Source organism: Ictalurus furcatus, chromosome 26, assembly GCF_023375685.1.
Source record: "Ictalurus furcatus strain D&B chromosome 26, Billie_1.0, whole genome shotgun sequence".
In the NCBI taxonomy this organism is placed as follows: domain Eukaryota; kingdom Metazoa; phylum Chordata; class Actinopteri; order Siluriformes; family Ictaluridae; genus Ictalurus; species Ictalurus furcatus.
In genome coordinates this window covers 1,163,143-1,179,838 of record NC_071280.1, presented here as the reverse complement: position 1 = coordinate 1,179,838, position 16,696 = coordinate 1,163,143, and the positions used below count along the sequence as shown (strand labels likewise).

At 39.1% G+C, this 16,696-nt stretch overlaps 1 protein-coding gene across 1 annotated transcript; it reads right to left on the bottom strand.

Annotated features, from left to right (window-relative positions):
* Positions 1-7,257: 7,257 nt before the first annotated feature.
* Positions 7,258-15,761, bottom strand: LOC128602051 (interferon-induced protein 44). The gene is made up of 9 exons (XM_053615579.1): positions 15,654-15,761; positions 14,891-15,051; positions 14,315-14,443; positions 10,378-10,411; positions 9,788-9,986; positions 9,510-9,653; positions 9,169-9,340; positions 8,895-8,995; positions 7,258-8,117 (listed from the first exon to the last, which is right to left on the bottom strand). Exons 3-9 carry the CDS (start codon positions 14,421-14,423, stop codon positions 7,929-7,931), a joined length of 948 nt encoding a protein of 315 aa, XP_053471554.1. The 5' UTR covers positions 14,424-14,443; positions 14,891-15,051; positions 15,654-15,761; the 3' UTR covers positions 7,258-7,928.
* Between the last annotated feature and the right edge of the window lie 935 nt (positions 15,762-16,696).

The following is a 16,696-nucleotide window of genomic DNA, read 5'->3' as shown; positions in this document are numbered from 1 at the left end:
TTAGCAAACTGATCTGGAAACTCATTCATATATACATAAAAATTTTAATATCTAAATAACTTTTATAACAAATAAGAAATTGATGTTAAAAGTACATAAAATAACTGTAACATCTAGGTAAACCTTCTGCTAATTGGTCCGGTGCACTTGATTTGCTGTTGGACAACTTAGGTTGTGCAGGAACCAGACATTTTATTAAAAAGATTTATTAAAAACAGCTGTTTTAGCCCTCCTTTAGGACCTCACAAATTGAGCACTGAGAAGAGAACACACCTTTCAGGACTGTGCTAATTTGCCTGCTCAAGATGGCTCATGAACTGATATAAGACCCCTTATAGTAAGCTTGTGCAACCAACTAGGGGTAAATCTGGAGAGTAGAATGTGCTGTAATTGTGCTATACCTGTACCTGTTCAACATTTCAGACTCACTTAAATTTCTATTCTTTGAAGCCTGGTGAGGCAAATTTATCCGTGAGAGTGTCGGTTGCCGGAAATACTGATTAATTGCAACGCAAATTATTGAATACAAATTATTTAAATGACGGTCCAAGCAGAGAAACTGGTTCTACTCGCTTTTTGTTTGCAAAAGTTATGTGAGAGCTGCACCCACTGGGCAAGGATTACTTCAAACGTTACAATAGGATTCTGCCTATTTGTACTGTGTAATATCGTCCCGAATGAAAAGTCTGACAGTAGATGTAAACACAATATATCATGCTGACTTTTTATGTCATGGTCTAAAAATACATTCATAAACTGTGGAATCCTATTTGAGTACCAATCTTAAATACACAAATAAGACAAAATCTTTCATCCAGATATCACACATCTGTGCCTCATCACTCCATGGAAAGCTTCATGCCCAATTTTCAGTCTGTTCAAATTGACCTTCATGAAATTAAATACAGAAAATATAACTATATAAGGCTTTAGAAATATGATATGGAAGAACAGAATTTGTACTTACCAGGTGAAGTTGAAAGTTTTCTCTGTCTAAATGTGATTCCTGACTACCTGAATGTCTCCACTTGTATCCTGGCAAGGCAACACTGAGCTGTTTTGCCTTCCTCCAGCCAGTTTAGTAAAGAGTGCCCCACTGAGCTATGACATGCTTTCTAGTCTTTGTAACTATAATAACCATGCCAAGCAACGCCTCAACAAAGTATCAGCTCCAAAAAAGGCAAAGAGAAACTGAAAGTAACATTGATTATACTGTTGAATCATGTTTTATAACATTTGTGTGCAATATGAGGGACCCACCATACTGCAAGTAACAGTACATGGTACTGTACTTTCAGTACGTGGTGGCCTCTCACTGTCTCTCTCTTTCTCTTGCTTTCTCTCTCTTTATCTCTCTCCCCTCTATAGGTCCTCCACATAATCATTAGCAAAGTTGCTTCCAGGCCAACAAAGCCAACAGAACATGGCCATCAGTGTCATTATTAGAGTCAGACTCTTCATGGTGGATGCAGGTCATGGGGATTCCCAATTTGTTACTGTATTCGGAAAATTTGAATTTGGAAAAAAATGGGGAAAATTCTCTAAAAGCATAGAGAAAAAGAACTAGGTTATTATTTAAATCCTTTTCCAGTTAGTCATTGCAAAATCCTGTGATTTTGCAATTTGTGTAATCCCATCTGGAATCCCTTTCATTGTGTCGTGTCTGTGCCAGAATCAGCCGGAAACTTCACTTCTCAGAACACCTTGCAGCCTACAAACATGGAGTTTGAATCATGCACACCTGTTCCCAATCACACCCGTACCTAAACAAACAATGGAAATTCAATAATGCTCAATGTGTTCAAACCTGACTTGCCTTGTATTTTGTGCCTTGCTATTCTGGTTTATGATCTTGCCTTGTTGCTTAGTTGACCTGTGCCTGTTTCAAGTTTTTGCCACTGTCTTGCATTTTGGATTTGTTGCATGAGCTTTTATTAAAGCTGCCTTACCTGCATTTGCATCTGTTTCAGCTCTCATTGTGTGACAGAATCTATATCTATAAGGAGTAAGGAATATCTCTTTCTATCCTGGTTAGACCCAGTTTGGACTATTATGTGACAGGAGTAGCATACACCTTTGTAAGATCTCTTCAAATTCTCTGCAATTTCTTACATGGAACAGCCTACTTTCTCAACAAATAATAGACTGATGAGTTTCTGAAGAAAGCTCATTCTTTCTGGCCATTCTGAGACCATAACCGAACCCACAATTGCTGATGCTCCAGTTACTACATATCTTAGTAGTTTAGGGTTAAGGATTTTGCTCAAGGAAGACCAATCTTTGCTGTCCTACTTTGCGGTATTGTATGAAAGAACTTTTTTTTCTTTTCCTCCAAGCAAATTCAACTTGTTTTTGTTGCATGATCTTTGGTGGCTTTAGGGACCTTTCAGGTAGTAGAATGTTTATCATTGAGCTATCAGTTTATCCTGAAATTAGGAAAGTCTGATAACAGGTGATGTTTTCTGTGAGAAAATTTATCGAAGGAGTCTCCAGTGTCAGCACTTTGTTTGTAGATTTTTGTAGATTTTGTAGATTGTTCTGTTGTCAGGTCTATCATGGACAGTTCTCCACCATGCCACCAGAGGGCACCCTCTGCTCAATTTTGAACTCTTCCTTGGTGGTCATGTTCATGTCCTGTCTACACCATACTGTATATAAAGCACACAAACATTATACTAAGCATTATACCTGGCTGTTTGCAGTTCACTCAAGTAAGTTCTGAGCTATTGTTGACCTGGTTGATCTTAATGTACAGTCATGTGAAAAAAATAAGTACACCCCATGGAAATTGTTGGCTTGTTTGACATATTTGGACAAGAAAACATTTGATCATCTTTGAAACAGTGCCTATTAATAAACTTGATATACTTTAACAAAAGCACAAGGACAAATAGCATTTTGAGTCATTTATTCAACAGAAATATCAATAGATATTCTGAGATTTTTCTGTGGAAAAAGTAGGTACATCCTTGGCCTCAGAAGCTAGTATTTCCCCCTTTAGCAGAAATAACTTCTTGTAGGTGTTTTGCATAATTGTCCACCAGGCTTGCTGGAATTTTTGACCACTCTTCCATGTAATATTCTTTCAGTTGCAAGATGTTTGAGGGTTTTCTTGCATGTACTGCCTGTTTCACATCCCCCACAACATTTCAATGGGATTCAAATCTTGGCTTTGACTCGGCCCTTCCATAACCCTCCATTTATTCTTTTTGAGCCATCTCTTGGTGGATTTGCAAGTGTGCTTAGGATCGTTATCCTGTTGAAAGGTCCACTTTAGGTTCAACTTCAACTCTCAGACAGATGGCCTTACATTATCTTTAAGCACTCTTGATATGATACAGAATCCATAGTTGAATCAAAGAATGCAAGCTGTCCAGTCCCTGAGACAGCGAAGCAACCCCAAACCATAACATTTCCACCACCGTGACTCATAGTTGGTATGAGGTGTTTCTCCTGAAGAGCTGTCTTTGGTCTGTGCCAAACATGTCTGCTGTTACTGTGGCCAAATAACTCTTTGATTCATTTGTCCAGAGCATTTTATTCCAGAAGGCCTGGTCTTTGCCTATATGCTCATTGGCAAACTGTAGTCTTGCAAAGGCTTTTTCTTGGCACATTTCTCATGCAGGTCAAATTTGTGCAATCTCTTTCTGATTGTAGAAGCATGCACTTTGACACCAATAGTTGCAAGACTAACTAGCAGATCCTGTGATGAAATCTTGGAGACTTCTTTTTGCATCAGACGGTCTGCTCTTGGGCTAAATTTACAGGGATGACCAGTCCTGGACAAATCTGCAGTTCTTTTATATCTGTGCCATTTGTTGAGTACACAATTTCCCTGGGGTGTGCTTGTTTTTTCACATGTCTATATGACCCTGCCTTGCTTGGGGAGAAAATGTGGGAGTCACAGTTCAAATGCATGGATTTTCAAATATTGATTTTAAGTGTTCTTTCACGCTGTCCATCAGCACACAGAGTCCAAACCACAGCAAAATGTATACTTTTGATTCTTGTACTGTTTGGTTTGCTTTGGTTCACACTGCACATTTATTCATTGCTTCATACATTTTTATCCTGCTTTTCCAGGTGTGGGCACATTAGCTACAGTATAAGAAGGTCAGTCCCAACTTCTCTACTCCTAGGCAGTGATTTAGTTTCTTCCTGGGTGATCCAGGAACTGTGGCAACTGTTAAAAGAACTGGCTGATTTTATACCCAGATGTTATCAAGGTATTCTTGGAAATATAAGATGGCAAACTAAATACTAAGCCTTTAACTGTGATCTTTAATGAAGCCACTATTGAATGTCTAAATACTTTTAGGTCAGAGTTTTAGATTTGGGATGCAGCTCATGACAATGTAATGGCAGAAAGTTTTAAATAAAAACAGAGCTCCTCAGTTTGCTTAAAGTTGCTGTGAACCCAGACAGACAAGGATGTTTTGATTGACATGTCGTCTAGTGAATGTCACCTTTAATCCTCCAGATGTACATAAGTAGGCAGGCAATTACATGAATAGTGCCACTCACAATTCCCTTTGCCATGACATGGTCATGCTCCATAGTTGGACAAGGATGAGCTTTTGAAACTTCTCTAACTTCTGTGTTCCCCCAAATACAGTGTATACCTTTAAACTTGTTTTCCCCATAATTAATAGCTCTTAATCTTAGGGAAATGCATTGGGATTGGGATCCCGCGGGTCCTGCGAGACCTAACACAAATCTTGCGGGAGCAGGCGGTTCTACCTTTGCTGCGAGTGGTAGTGGGCGGTCAAAAAATTATAGCGCGGGTCCCGGGATTTGGCACATAACAAGAAAGGAGTCAACAAATGAAGTTGAGAAATAGATTAAAGCGGCTATTTACTTCACAAAAACAAAGCAATTCAAGTCTGACATTTAGAAAAAATTTCCGTTGTTACTGAAAGAAATGAAAAAGAATTTAACTTTGTAAGTTGCGATAAATGTGCAAAAGTATTTGTTTACAACAGACACAAATCTGTCACCTCTGGGTTGAGGTGACCTACCTGCTCCGTTCTCCAGGGTGCATCCTTCGTTTCAGCGCCAAAGCCTGTCAATGCTGAAATAGCTGAATATCTCAGCACCTGACTCACGGACAACCCAGATCCAGACAGTGCGCTTGAATGGTGGAAGTTCAACAGAGAGCTCTCTCCTGCGCGTTTTATTTTGAGTATCCCTGCATCTAGTGTGCCGCCAGAGAGGGCATTTAGTGTGTGGATGTTGGAAGAGAGACGCACAAGCCTGGGACCGCAGTCGAACAGTAACGTTCTCTACCTCAATAGCAATCTGGAGTAGGTTAGGCCAAGGGAATCATAATTTCATTCATTCATTAAGTAGCCTATATTTAATGTATTATAGTATTATTTATTTTATTTTTGTTATATGTTAATTAGCTACATAAACACCTGATATTTCTGAGATTTTTATTTCCTATTTATTTAACTTTTTATTTAATTTGTTTTATATTTAATTTGTTTCATATTTATTTAGGCTATTTTATAAGTAATTCAATTAAATATTGTGCCTTGTTGGGTTAACAGAGTTTAACTATTAGGCTATTGTTAGGTGTGGGTGTTGTTATGCATACGTTTAAATAAATTTTTGGGCTCCGTTAGTTGTGACGTTTTAAATGTTGATAGAGTTTTATAAGGCTAATAAAAAATTGGCCCAATGAGTTTGTCCTGTGTGGTGCTTTACTTGTGCTCTTTAGTTATGGTCAGTTTAATTAAATGCAATGTTTTATGTCTGTTATTCTGAACGTTTAGCATAGCCCTAACGTTTGTGTAAAATTTTCACAATATCTACAAGCTGTGACAGAATGTTTGCGGGTGTGTGCGGGAGTGGATACAAACATTGCGGGTGCGGGCGGGAGTGGAACACACACGTTGCGGGAATGGGCGGTAATGGTCAGAGATTCAGCGGGAGCGGGATTAAGAAATCAGTCCCGTGCAGGGCTCTAGTTCAGAGTATCCAGCCTTCTTGGAGAAGTACAAGAGTACACCACAACTCTAATGAATCATATCAAAGTATCAGAACTCTGATTAGACAGCCAACTATTTAAAGACTTATGGTGAAAGGAACAATTGCAAAATGGAAAATCTGTTATTAGTGGCTTTGTGTGTAACAGTGTGCCAGATAACTGATCAAGCCAGTATTATTATGGAGGATCAGTAATAATAATATAATAAGTCTTTATTGGTCACAGCACAGTGAAATTCTTTTCTTCACATTCCCCAGCATTCAGTCTGCTCACTGACGAACAAGATGGATGAACTCTCGGCCCTGGTCAGCGGGCAGCGCGAGTATCGGGATTGCAGAATGCTATGTCTGACTGAAACTTGGTTGAATGGGAAAACACCAGACTGCTCAGAGGATCTAGCTGGCTTCTCACCAGTTCGAGCAGACTGGAAGAAACAGAGCGGTAAGAAGTTGGGAGGAGGACTTGCTGTCTTTGTTAACTCCAAATGGTGTAACCCAGGACATATTACCACGAAGGCAGAAATCTGCACGCCAGATGTTGAGGTGCTGGCCATTGGATTGAGACCATATTACCTACCTCGAGAGTTCTCAGTTGCCATTGCCATCACTGTTTACATTCCGCCGTCGGCAGTGGCGGTGCACGCTTGTGACGTCATCCACTAGGGGGGGTGAGAACCATTACAGGCATGAATAGACCATCAAGAGCAGTAGAGGGGACAAAGGACCGAGCCAACGAGTTAAACCAGTTTTTTAATAGGTTTGACTCAACAATGCTGACTGGACCCCTCTTCCTCTCCACTTCCTCAAGTAGCTCTAGCAAGGTTATCCCCCCTGCCCACTCACCTCCAACTCAGGCTCCTCCCTCCACACCCCTCCCGCACCCCTCCCGTCACCCACCCCCCTCCCTTCTCTCCCCTCCATTCCACTGCCCCTCCAATCCTCCCTCCCCTCCACTCCACTCTCCATTCTCTTGCCACTCATGGTGTTACCAATGCATGAGAGTTGCTACAGCACAAACTGGAGCAGCACATTGAGTCCTGTATTATTCTTTACACTCAACACAGATATAATAAAAAATACCCAGCACATTTAGTTACTAGTCCATGTTTCATCTGCTGGGGCAAGGTGGAATAACACCTTTATAAATAACACTCATTTTCATATGAGTGACAAATTAAAGGGAAAACAGTGACTCTGTCATGCTTTAGGAAGTCATTTATTATATTTAGTTGGCATGGTTTGGAATAAGGTTTGGAGGTCAACTCTTTAACTACATTTTTTTGGTAACATTTCACAAAAGAAGACAGGATACTTGTGAAAATCTGTTTATTAGTGTAATTAATGGTGACAGTCAAAAAGCAAGGCAAAAAGCAAACTGCAAACCAAAAAGAATTCAAACCCAAAAACCTTGGCTAACATTTTGAAAGGGCTAGGCTAATGGCTAAAAAACAATCTATAGGTCAAACACAAAATAAAAATAAGATAGGATAAATCTTAGAAACTATTAGGATAAGTGATCCATCTCACAAATTCACAGAAACTTTAGATACATACAAATCAAATGTGTCCAGGTTACAGGAAACACATACATATCATTTTTCATTAGCAACTATAGGAACTGTTATTTTGATCATTTTTGAATTCTGAATTCTAACTAATGCTTTTTATAGCCATTATTATTTTCTGTTTGTGCAGCAGTGACCACACATGACTGAGACTAACTAATGCCAAAGACATCCTTGTAATTGTCTTATGTGATCGCAATGTGATTTCCTCATAATTAAATTTAAAGTGTTGAAAAAAAGTTTACATCTTTGGCTAATTAATTATACTGGAACTAATGTAACGCAATGTAAAGTACTCCATAAAGATTGAATATATTACACCCATTTAAAAATGTGTTGCAATAATGACACTGATCTGGGATCTAGAAGTTTTTACTCATGATTGCCACCAGAATTAAAGCATTTTTTCTTCATTGCATCAGCGGCGATGTGCACAATCTGATCAAGTGCCTTGAGAATCAGAACATCCATGTTATCTTCTGTGTCAATCTCCTCATGGTAGTTCTTCACAGGGAAGATGTAATTCATGGGAATACCCAGCCGATTACTACACTCTTGCATCTGGAAAATACAAACATACAGCAACTGATGAAAAATGAAAAATCCAGCTGGAGCCTTCCCTGATTGTTTCAATCAGTTTTTCACTTTTTCACAATATATATTGTTTTCTGTAAATGACGATTTCTTTTATAGTCACTAAAATTCCAGATATTAACTGGTTAAATTTGTGCTAAAACAAAATAATTCCATGTACTTGCTAATTATCACATTACATTTATGGCATTTGGCAGATGCGCTTATCCAGAGCGACTTACATTTATCTCATTTATACAACTGAGCAATTGAGGGTTAAGGGCCTCACTCAAGGGCCCAACAGTGGTAGCTTGAACTCCTGACCTTCTGATCAGTAACCCAGAGCCTTTAACCACTGAGCCACCACTGCCCCTGTGCCAGACAGTCTAGTTCAGTTCAGTTCAATTCAATTCAATTCCATTTTGACAATGGACATTGTCCCAAAGGAGCTTTAGAGAAATATATAAATTTCAGATCTAAATTTTAAATTGATAAATTTATCCCTAATGAGCAAGACAGAGCGACGGTGGCAAGGAAAAACTCCTCATCTGGGTGGGTGACACCGGATAGTACGATCATAAATAATTCCCTTCTATAATCTGTTTGTGGCAATTGCAGTTCCAAACCCATCACCTCAACTGCAGTCCCAAGACACAGCAACAAAACTGCCCACGTCAATTGCACTCCAATGCCATCTGCACGGCTTCCAAGTGTGTACTCTAGTGTGACTGTCTAACAGTTTGATGTTTATAAACAAATAATTACCTTGTCTTTTATTTTCTTGCTGGTGTAGATCTTCCTTAGGTCTTTGTTAACGTGTGGGCATGCTAAATCTGGTCGTGTCATGACAATTACTTGTGGCATCACTGGATAATATGATAAATAATTTATTAACAACCTGTTCAATATGAACAACATTCTATGCAAGCGTCATTTTAAAGAGCATTAGGATTTACTTGTTCTATGTAGAAGATTTGTTTTTCCACTATAAGATTTTCTTTTAACAGGGAAGACTATAGTCTATAATGACCAGCCTTACTCAGTTTTGAAGCCTCCTGGCGGATGTATTTCAGCTTATCAATGACTTCATCCTTCATCAGTGATATTTTGTCTGCTGCTATAATGTTGACCAGGCAGAAGGTTTGTTCTTCAAGTGTTGGGTTGCTTCTGTAGCCATGGTCATTTTTACACACTGCTGACAAAGGATTAAACTAAACACATATTTGGAAGAAAGAATAATTAGGTCTATTAACTTGCATGTTAATTTTTGACATTTTCTGACAGCTTTTAAAATGTACTGCATAATCATAGAGTCTAGGCTAACAATGTGAGAAGTAATTGTTTATTGGGTTAATTGTGATTATAGAATCTTATTCTCACTTTGTGCCCTTCCTTAATAAACCCCTGTACAGCTGTGACAAGGTCCTGTGTTTGGACACCATCTTCATCTTCAAGGCCCATGATATCATTGAAGACAAAAGGCAAAGGAGTACCATCCTCTCCTTCAATGTAATGGGTTGTGTACTGTAAGACAGATTTAAATGTATTATGTAGCATAATCTGTTCCAGTATTCCCTATTGTGTCTGTTTTTGCTGTTGATGATCCCTGGTATCCCATGTAGTTGTAAATGATATACTAAAAATTATTAAATTTTTACGGTTGTTGTGAAGCTTCTTTCAGATCCTGTAGCAACCAGAGCCTCACAGGTGATTCTTCCTTGGAAAGCATTATTAACTGAGTTTATGAAACTGGACTTTCCAGCTCCGACTGCACCAACAATCAGAATTCTGACATACGGCACTTTTAGTCTCTTGACATTAAAGTTCCTCAGTTTCTGCTCAATTTCATCCTTTCGTCTAGCAAAAACAAAAAGAAACATGTAAATGAAATAAAGCATGACATTTTGAAAGTGCAGATGAGTTTTCATAATAATGTAAGTTGTGAAAGTTCCAAGCCTTGTCATTCTCATCATTTTTGTCTGTTTGAATTTTTCTGTGTTTTTTTAGTTTGTTCTTGGGATTACCTTCTGTCCCGTTTACACTGTGATTTCCCATGCTCTGACTAAAGCCTGGTTACTGATTTTCATCTGGAGTCTGATTTGTTTTGTGTAGGTTTTGATAAGGTGCCTACATCTCTCTCGGAGTCTAATATGTTACACAGGAGTTGAGGAAGCTAACATTGCTGATGGTATGTTTGTTCAGCACTCAAGATAATAAGCTTTTCTTACATAAAAGTTAATGAACCTACCCCCAAGGCATCATCCTCCATGGACTTTCAAATTCTGAAAGACAGTTCATCCAAAACATGCATTAATTTATAAAGGCAATATACACTCCACATCCACTATAATAGGAACACCTATATACCTGCTCATTTATGCAGTTATCCAATCAACCAATCATGTGGCAGCAGCACAGTGCATAAAATCATGCAGCTACAGGTCAAGTCAAGGAGCCCTGTGCTTTCTCCTTTCCCTTGGTGGTGGTATTCCTCAGTGACTGCGTTGTTTGATCCTGGGGTGCTGTGTGTTGGTTCTATGTTCACTTGTGGCTGCTGTGTCCTTTTGATTAGGAGATTACTGTGATCCTTGTCATGGGTAATCGTGAGTGCTAACCCAATTCTTGTGTGGTATGTGTGTAAGTTGATTGTAGTTTTTTTTTGTTTGTTTGTTTTCATTGTTTTTTTGTGTTGTGTAGAGAGAACTGGTCATGCTGATGGTTTTAGCTGGTTCCTTAAATAAATTGTTTTGTATTCTTCTCGTGTCTCACACCTTACCCCAGCTGTAACGAACCTGTGAGCTCTGTGGCTCTTAGATTAACGGTGATTCCCTGGTAGCAGGCCCCCGGGGTGGAGTTGTCGATGCATTGAGGTGTGGTGTTCCTTTTTTTATTTTATTAATATAGTCAAACTTTTGTTACTTAAATTTTTGCTTTTTTTGGTCCTTATTGCTTGTACCCTCATGCCGCCACAGTCACATCAAATATCAGAATCGAGGAAAAGTGTGATCTCTGTGACTTTAACCATTGGATCGTTGCTGGTGCCAGATGGGCTGGTTTGAGTATTTCAGAAACTTCTGATCTTCTGGGATTTTCACACACAACACAAGATCTCCTTATCAACAAGGCATTTCCACCCACAGAAATTTTTCTTCATTCTGATCTTTGATGTGAACATTAACTGAAGGTTCATTCCATCTCAAGTGGTCAAACAATTAATGTTGGTTGTTCAACCGTTTTTAATTTTAAAAATTTTAAAAAAGTTATTATGTCTATGTATTGGCATTGCAAAATCACCAGTTTTTTTTTACTTGGGTTAACTATGTCATCTTTGTGTCATGGCACACAACAAATTTTGGTTATACAGCTGTCATGGTCCAGGCCGCAGCTCCCATTTATTTCACAGTGCTTCCCTGTTTTTCCCCTTCCTTGTATTTCCAATGTTTCCTTTCCCTCTCGTGTGTGTGTGTGTGTGTGTGTGTGTGTGTGTGTGTGTGTGTGTGTGTAGGTTTCCACTTTGCTCCCCTATGGATTTATTATACACACCTGTTCCTCATCAACTCACCTCATCAGCAGCGTTTATAAACCCTGGTTCTTCAGCCACTTGTCACAGGATTGTTCCAGCTTCCAGTGCAGTACACTTCCGGCTTTACTCGTGTTTTCTTTCCATGTTGTTGTCAGTGTTTTTCCACATTGTGTTATGTTGTTGCTCACTGTGGTTCTTCTCGTGTTCACTTCCGGCTCTCTTCCTGCTACACCAGCCGTGCCTTCCCCGTGGCTTGCCGATTCAGCACTCAATTATTGAATGGAAAAGTGGGGGGGAAGCAGGGTAGAAAGGGGACTACTGGCGAGCCAAACATCTGCTTCTTCTGTCGCCATGTCCCGCTTCCAACCAGCTACAACCAGCTACAACCAGCTCTACATTCCCCTGCTCATGCTGATCGCCACAGGCACTGAGGACAACTTCCTGGATCTGGAGCTAGCTTCTCATTCTGGCCTCCCCTTTGAACTACTGAACCCCACCGTGACTGTATATGCCTTGGATGGGAGATTATTGGCCCAGGTCACTCATCACACTAGCCAATTGCTCCTGGTTCTCTCAGGAAACCACCACAATCAGGTCCAGCCCAATTTTATTTCCTTGCCGTGTGCTCCGCGTGTGTTGGGCCACTCCTGGTTAAAGAAACTCAATTCCCAGATAGTGTCTGGGTAGTGTTGACTTTCCCAACCCCAAAGCCCTCCAGACCTCTTAGCCATTGCCCCCTGAGTACCACGACCTGGGACAGGGTTCTTCAAAAAGGACAGGGCTACCACCTTAATGATTGCACCATCAACCTTCTCCCTGGGGCAACTATACTGTGTGGCCAGCTGTATAACCTGTATAACCAACCTGAGAGAGAGACCATAGAAAAATATATTAATGACTCCCTCACTGCTGGCATCATCTGACCTTCCTCCTCCACCTTGTGTACCGGCTTCTTCTTCGTGGCCAAGAAAGACAAAAAGCTCTATTCTTGTATTGATTACCGGGGTCCGAATAACATCACCATTTGGAATAAATACCCCCTGCCTCTCCTCAGTTCAGCCTTCCAGCTCCTGAACAGTGCCACCGTGTTCACCAAATTGGACTTGCGGAATGCATACCATCTCATCAGGATCAGAGAGTGGGGACGAATGGAAGACCATGTTCAACCCATTAACCCACCCCCCCACCCCCCCGGGCCACTTTGAGTGATGTACTCTGGGAATTTGCTGAAACCATTTGTCTTCATATACCTCGGAGAGCGGATGAGTCAAGACCAACCCTGAAAAGATCCGAGCTGTTGTCAAGTGGCCAAGACACACTACCCTGAAGCAACATTTTCAACGTTTCCTAGGGTTTGCAAATTTCCACTGCCACTTCATCAGGGACTAAACCCAGGGCGCGGTATCCCTCACTAGGCTCACGTCCACCTCCACTCCTTTCGTGTGTACCCCTGAGGCAGAAGCTGCTTTCTCTAAGCTTATCCAACCTGATCCTTCATGGCAATTCACCATAGAGGTGGACGTGGACACCTCTGATTTGGGTGTGGGTGCAGTGCTCTCCCAGAGTTCTGCTCCCTACCAGAACCTTCACCCATGCTCCTTCTTTTCTTGTCTCCTCTGCCCTGCGGAACACAACTGCGATGTGTGGAATCATGAGTTGCTAGCTGTGAAATTAGCCCTGGAAGAATGGAGGCACTGATTTGAGGGGGCTGAATAGCCCTTTATCATCTGGACTGACCATAAAAAAGTGGCCTACATCTAGACCGACAAAGCGCCTCAACTCTCCCCAGGAACACTGGGCCCTGTTCTTCTGGCAGTTTAATTTCACCATCACCTACCATCCTGGTTCAAAGAACACTAAGCCTGATGCTCTCTCCAGTTCGCCTCAGAAGAAGAACACCATAGCTCTCACCATGACAATATATAAAGGTAATAAAAAGAATAGGAAAATTAAAAACTGTCGATGAAAATTCATTGGACCACTTAAGATGGAATGGCCATGAAGCTCTTGACCTGTATCTGCATGATTTTATACATTGTGCTGCCGCCACATTATTAATTGACTGGATAGCTGCATAAATGAGCAGCTGTACAGGTGTTCCTAATAAAGTGGATGGTGAGTGTAGTTAGCCTGTATGTTTCTGAGTAAATTCAACCACACACACAGTGATTATATGAAGTACAAATAAAAGTGTCTGTGTAGTCAGTAATGATACCCAGCTTTTATTCTCTCTGTCTGTTTTTATTTTCTCATGTATGCCTTTAGATTTACTTATTACATCTGACATCCTTGCCTTTTTAAAATATATTTATTTAGTTAGTTTTTACTGTAACTGTGGGTTTCTACTGCTAAACTATCAATGTGAACACATGAATTCATCTATAATAATATAATACTATAATGTCAGCCAATTTGGTAACTTGCAAAATGCCACTCCCAAAACAAAAAATTCAACATGACACATTGTGATTACATCAACCACAACCTGTTAGTCAGTGGCGTTGGACTAAACCAATCTCATGCAAGAAAAATGGGCTGAGACCACCCAGTCCCTGTACATATTACTAGTTACTTGTTCCAAGATACTAAACATTGATGAACAATTACACAAAAACTATATGACTTACTAAAAGTTATTTTTGCACGAACTTTGCTCTCTTACCTGGTTGGCGTTGTGAAGATTCATTTTCTTGTTTTGGAGGATTGGGCTTCTGTGCATGTACTGTTCTTGGGGGCATGGTGTGAGCTACTTTTGATTCGGACGATCCCATTTTATACAATTAAATGAATCCTGTTGAAAATAATTCAAATGAAATGGAAATTATGAATTATAAAAGACAACCTAAAAAGAAGAGTAGTGCACTTATTAACATCACAATTTGATAAGTGAACAGTGAAGGTAAAAGGTAATATGCTCACAATTCAACATAAGACTGAGAGATAATGCTGTGATATACAATATAACTACATTGCATTACATATCTAGTGTCTTTTTTTTATTATATTTTAATTTAATTTTAATTCAACAGAAAAATAATGTAATAGTTGGATTCAAAGTCTTAGCATTAAAGCTACATATACATTTATACATATATACTCATATATAATTTTCAAACAAGCAAGAAAACTGATAAAGTAAGTGTAATCAGAAATAAATATAGATGTCTTCCTGTAAACATCAGATAAAATGAATATATAATTGTTCTTGGTAGCAAATCTGTATATCATATGTACTCACCGCTTATGGTCAGGTCCACTTTTAGTACATCTTTCAGTATTCAGAGTTTTCAGTTTTATATCATTGGTTCTTGGAGTCTCCACCTATTGTGGCATTTCTTTCATTCTCTGACTTGTGAAAAAGGCGGGCCCATCCGCTGAATTGTTTTTGTTTTTAATCTCCTTACATGTAAATGGAAAGTGAAAGAATGTTCAGTCACAAGCATGGCAAATCCCAAGTCTGAGCAAAGAACGTTCAGAGCAAGAGAACAATGTTCAAGCTTATCTAAGCTAATCATCAGCCTATCCAGCTCTGGCTTCTTTAGGAACTATTTTTGCTGACGGCACAAAAATTAAAAAAATATTTAGTCTGAATATTATGTCTGAATTGTCAGTTACTCAATATTCATTTGTTGTTTATAGAACTGTTTTATGAAAGCAGTATCATACTTGCATTATCTGACTATCTGAATACCAGCAAAGTGGTGATCACTTACTCCTAAGGCCACATTGATAGTCAGTACAACAGCATGCTTGCTCATGTAATATTTCTTAACTGGGGTTGTGTTGTAAGAAAAATATTATATAATAATTCTAAATTGTTAGAAAGCCCTGACGTTGGAGACTTCTTGCATGAATGTTAAATAAATGTTTACATTTACAGAAAAATTCACTTTATCAACATACACCTTAAATTAAATGTTTTTGTTTTAAATCCATTTATGTGTAGCATCCTCCATACAAGTTCCTGTGTAAAGTTATTACTATAAAAACAAATAACATACCGTAATATAAACATGTGCGTTGCCTTTTTGCAGTTGGAAGTACTGTCAGGTGCTGATGTAGAAAATGTATCAACACCTGACCAATCAGATTTGAGAATTCAAACAATGCTGGGGTATAAAAGAATGTAATATAATATTAAACAGATTACAAAAATTATCAATTATCCATTCACTCATCTTCAGTAAACACTTTGGGATGCTACTCCATCACAGAGCACCATGCACACACACACACACACACACACACACACACACACACATTCTCAAACTCATTCAGAATTTTTATTTAGCGTAGATAATCCACCTAACCAGCATGCTTTTGGACAATGGGAAGAAACTGTAGAACCCAGACAAAACCATACAAACATGTAGGAAAACATGTACATACAGGCAACTCCACAGAGTAACCTGAGCTCAGAATCAGACTGGGGACTGAAACTGTGAGGAGACAATGATACCCACTACACCATCATGCTGTCCACAGATTATAACATTTTGAAATGTTTTGTCTACATTCTAAATCTGAACTCTCTATATTTTTTTTTAACTCTACCTGAATTTATTTTGACATTCTATGGAAAATTCACAGTATGAATCTATTCTTAGCTAATCTGATTCATATCTTCAAAGAGACTAATAAATTTGGTTCGGCAAGCATCAGGTATAGTTGAACTCACACAGCCAAATGATTAACTTATCTCCTTGTCACCAGTGCTGTTTGTGTTTTAACATAAGCATACTTATATGACTATTTTAATCTCAGTAGGCTCTGGGCACTAGAGAGAGACAGAGAACACTACCAGAAACACAGGAACTTAAAATGGACACAAACAATGAACTGTTTAGAATCTTGATTTTTATTTCTCTTTAAGATTATGAAAAGCTCTGAAAAGTTCTCAATATAAATAAGAGACAAAATAAAGAAAAAACAAAGAAACCTCAATCATGTATTTGAAGGTGATTTCCTGAAATCCTAAAAATAACTTACCTGAAAACAGGTTCAGCAGGAACAACTGCCCAGATGCAACCTTAACTCTGAAGTC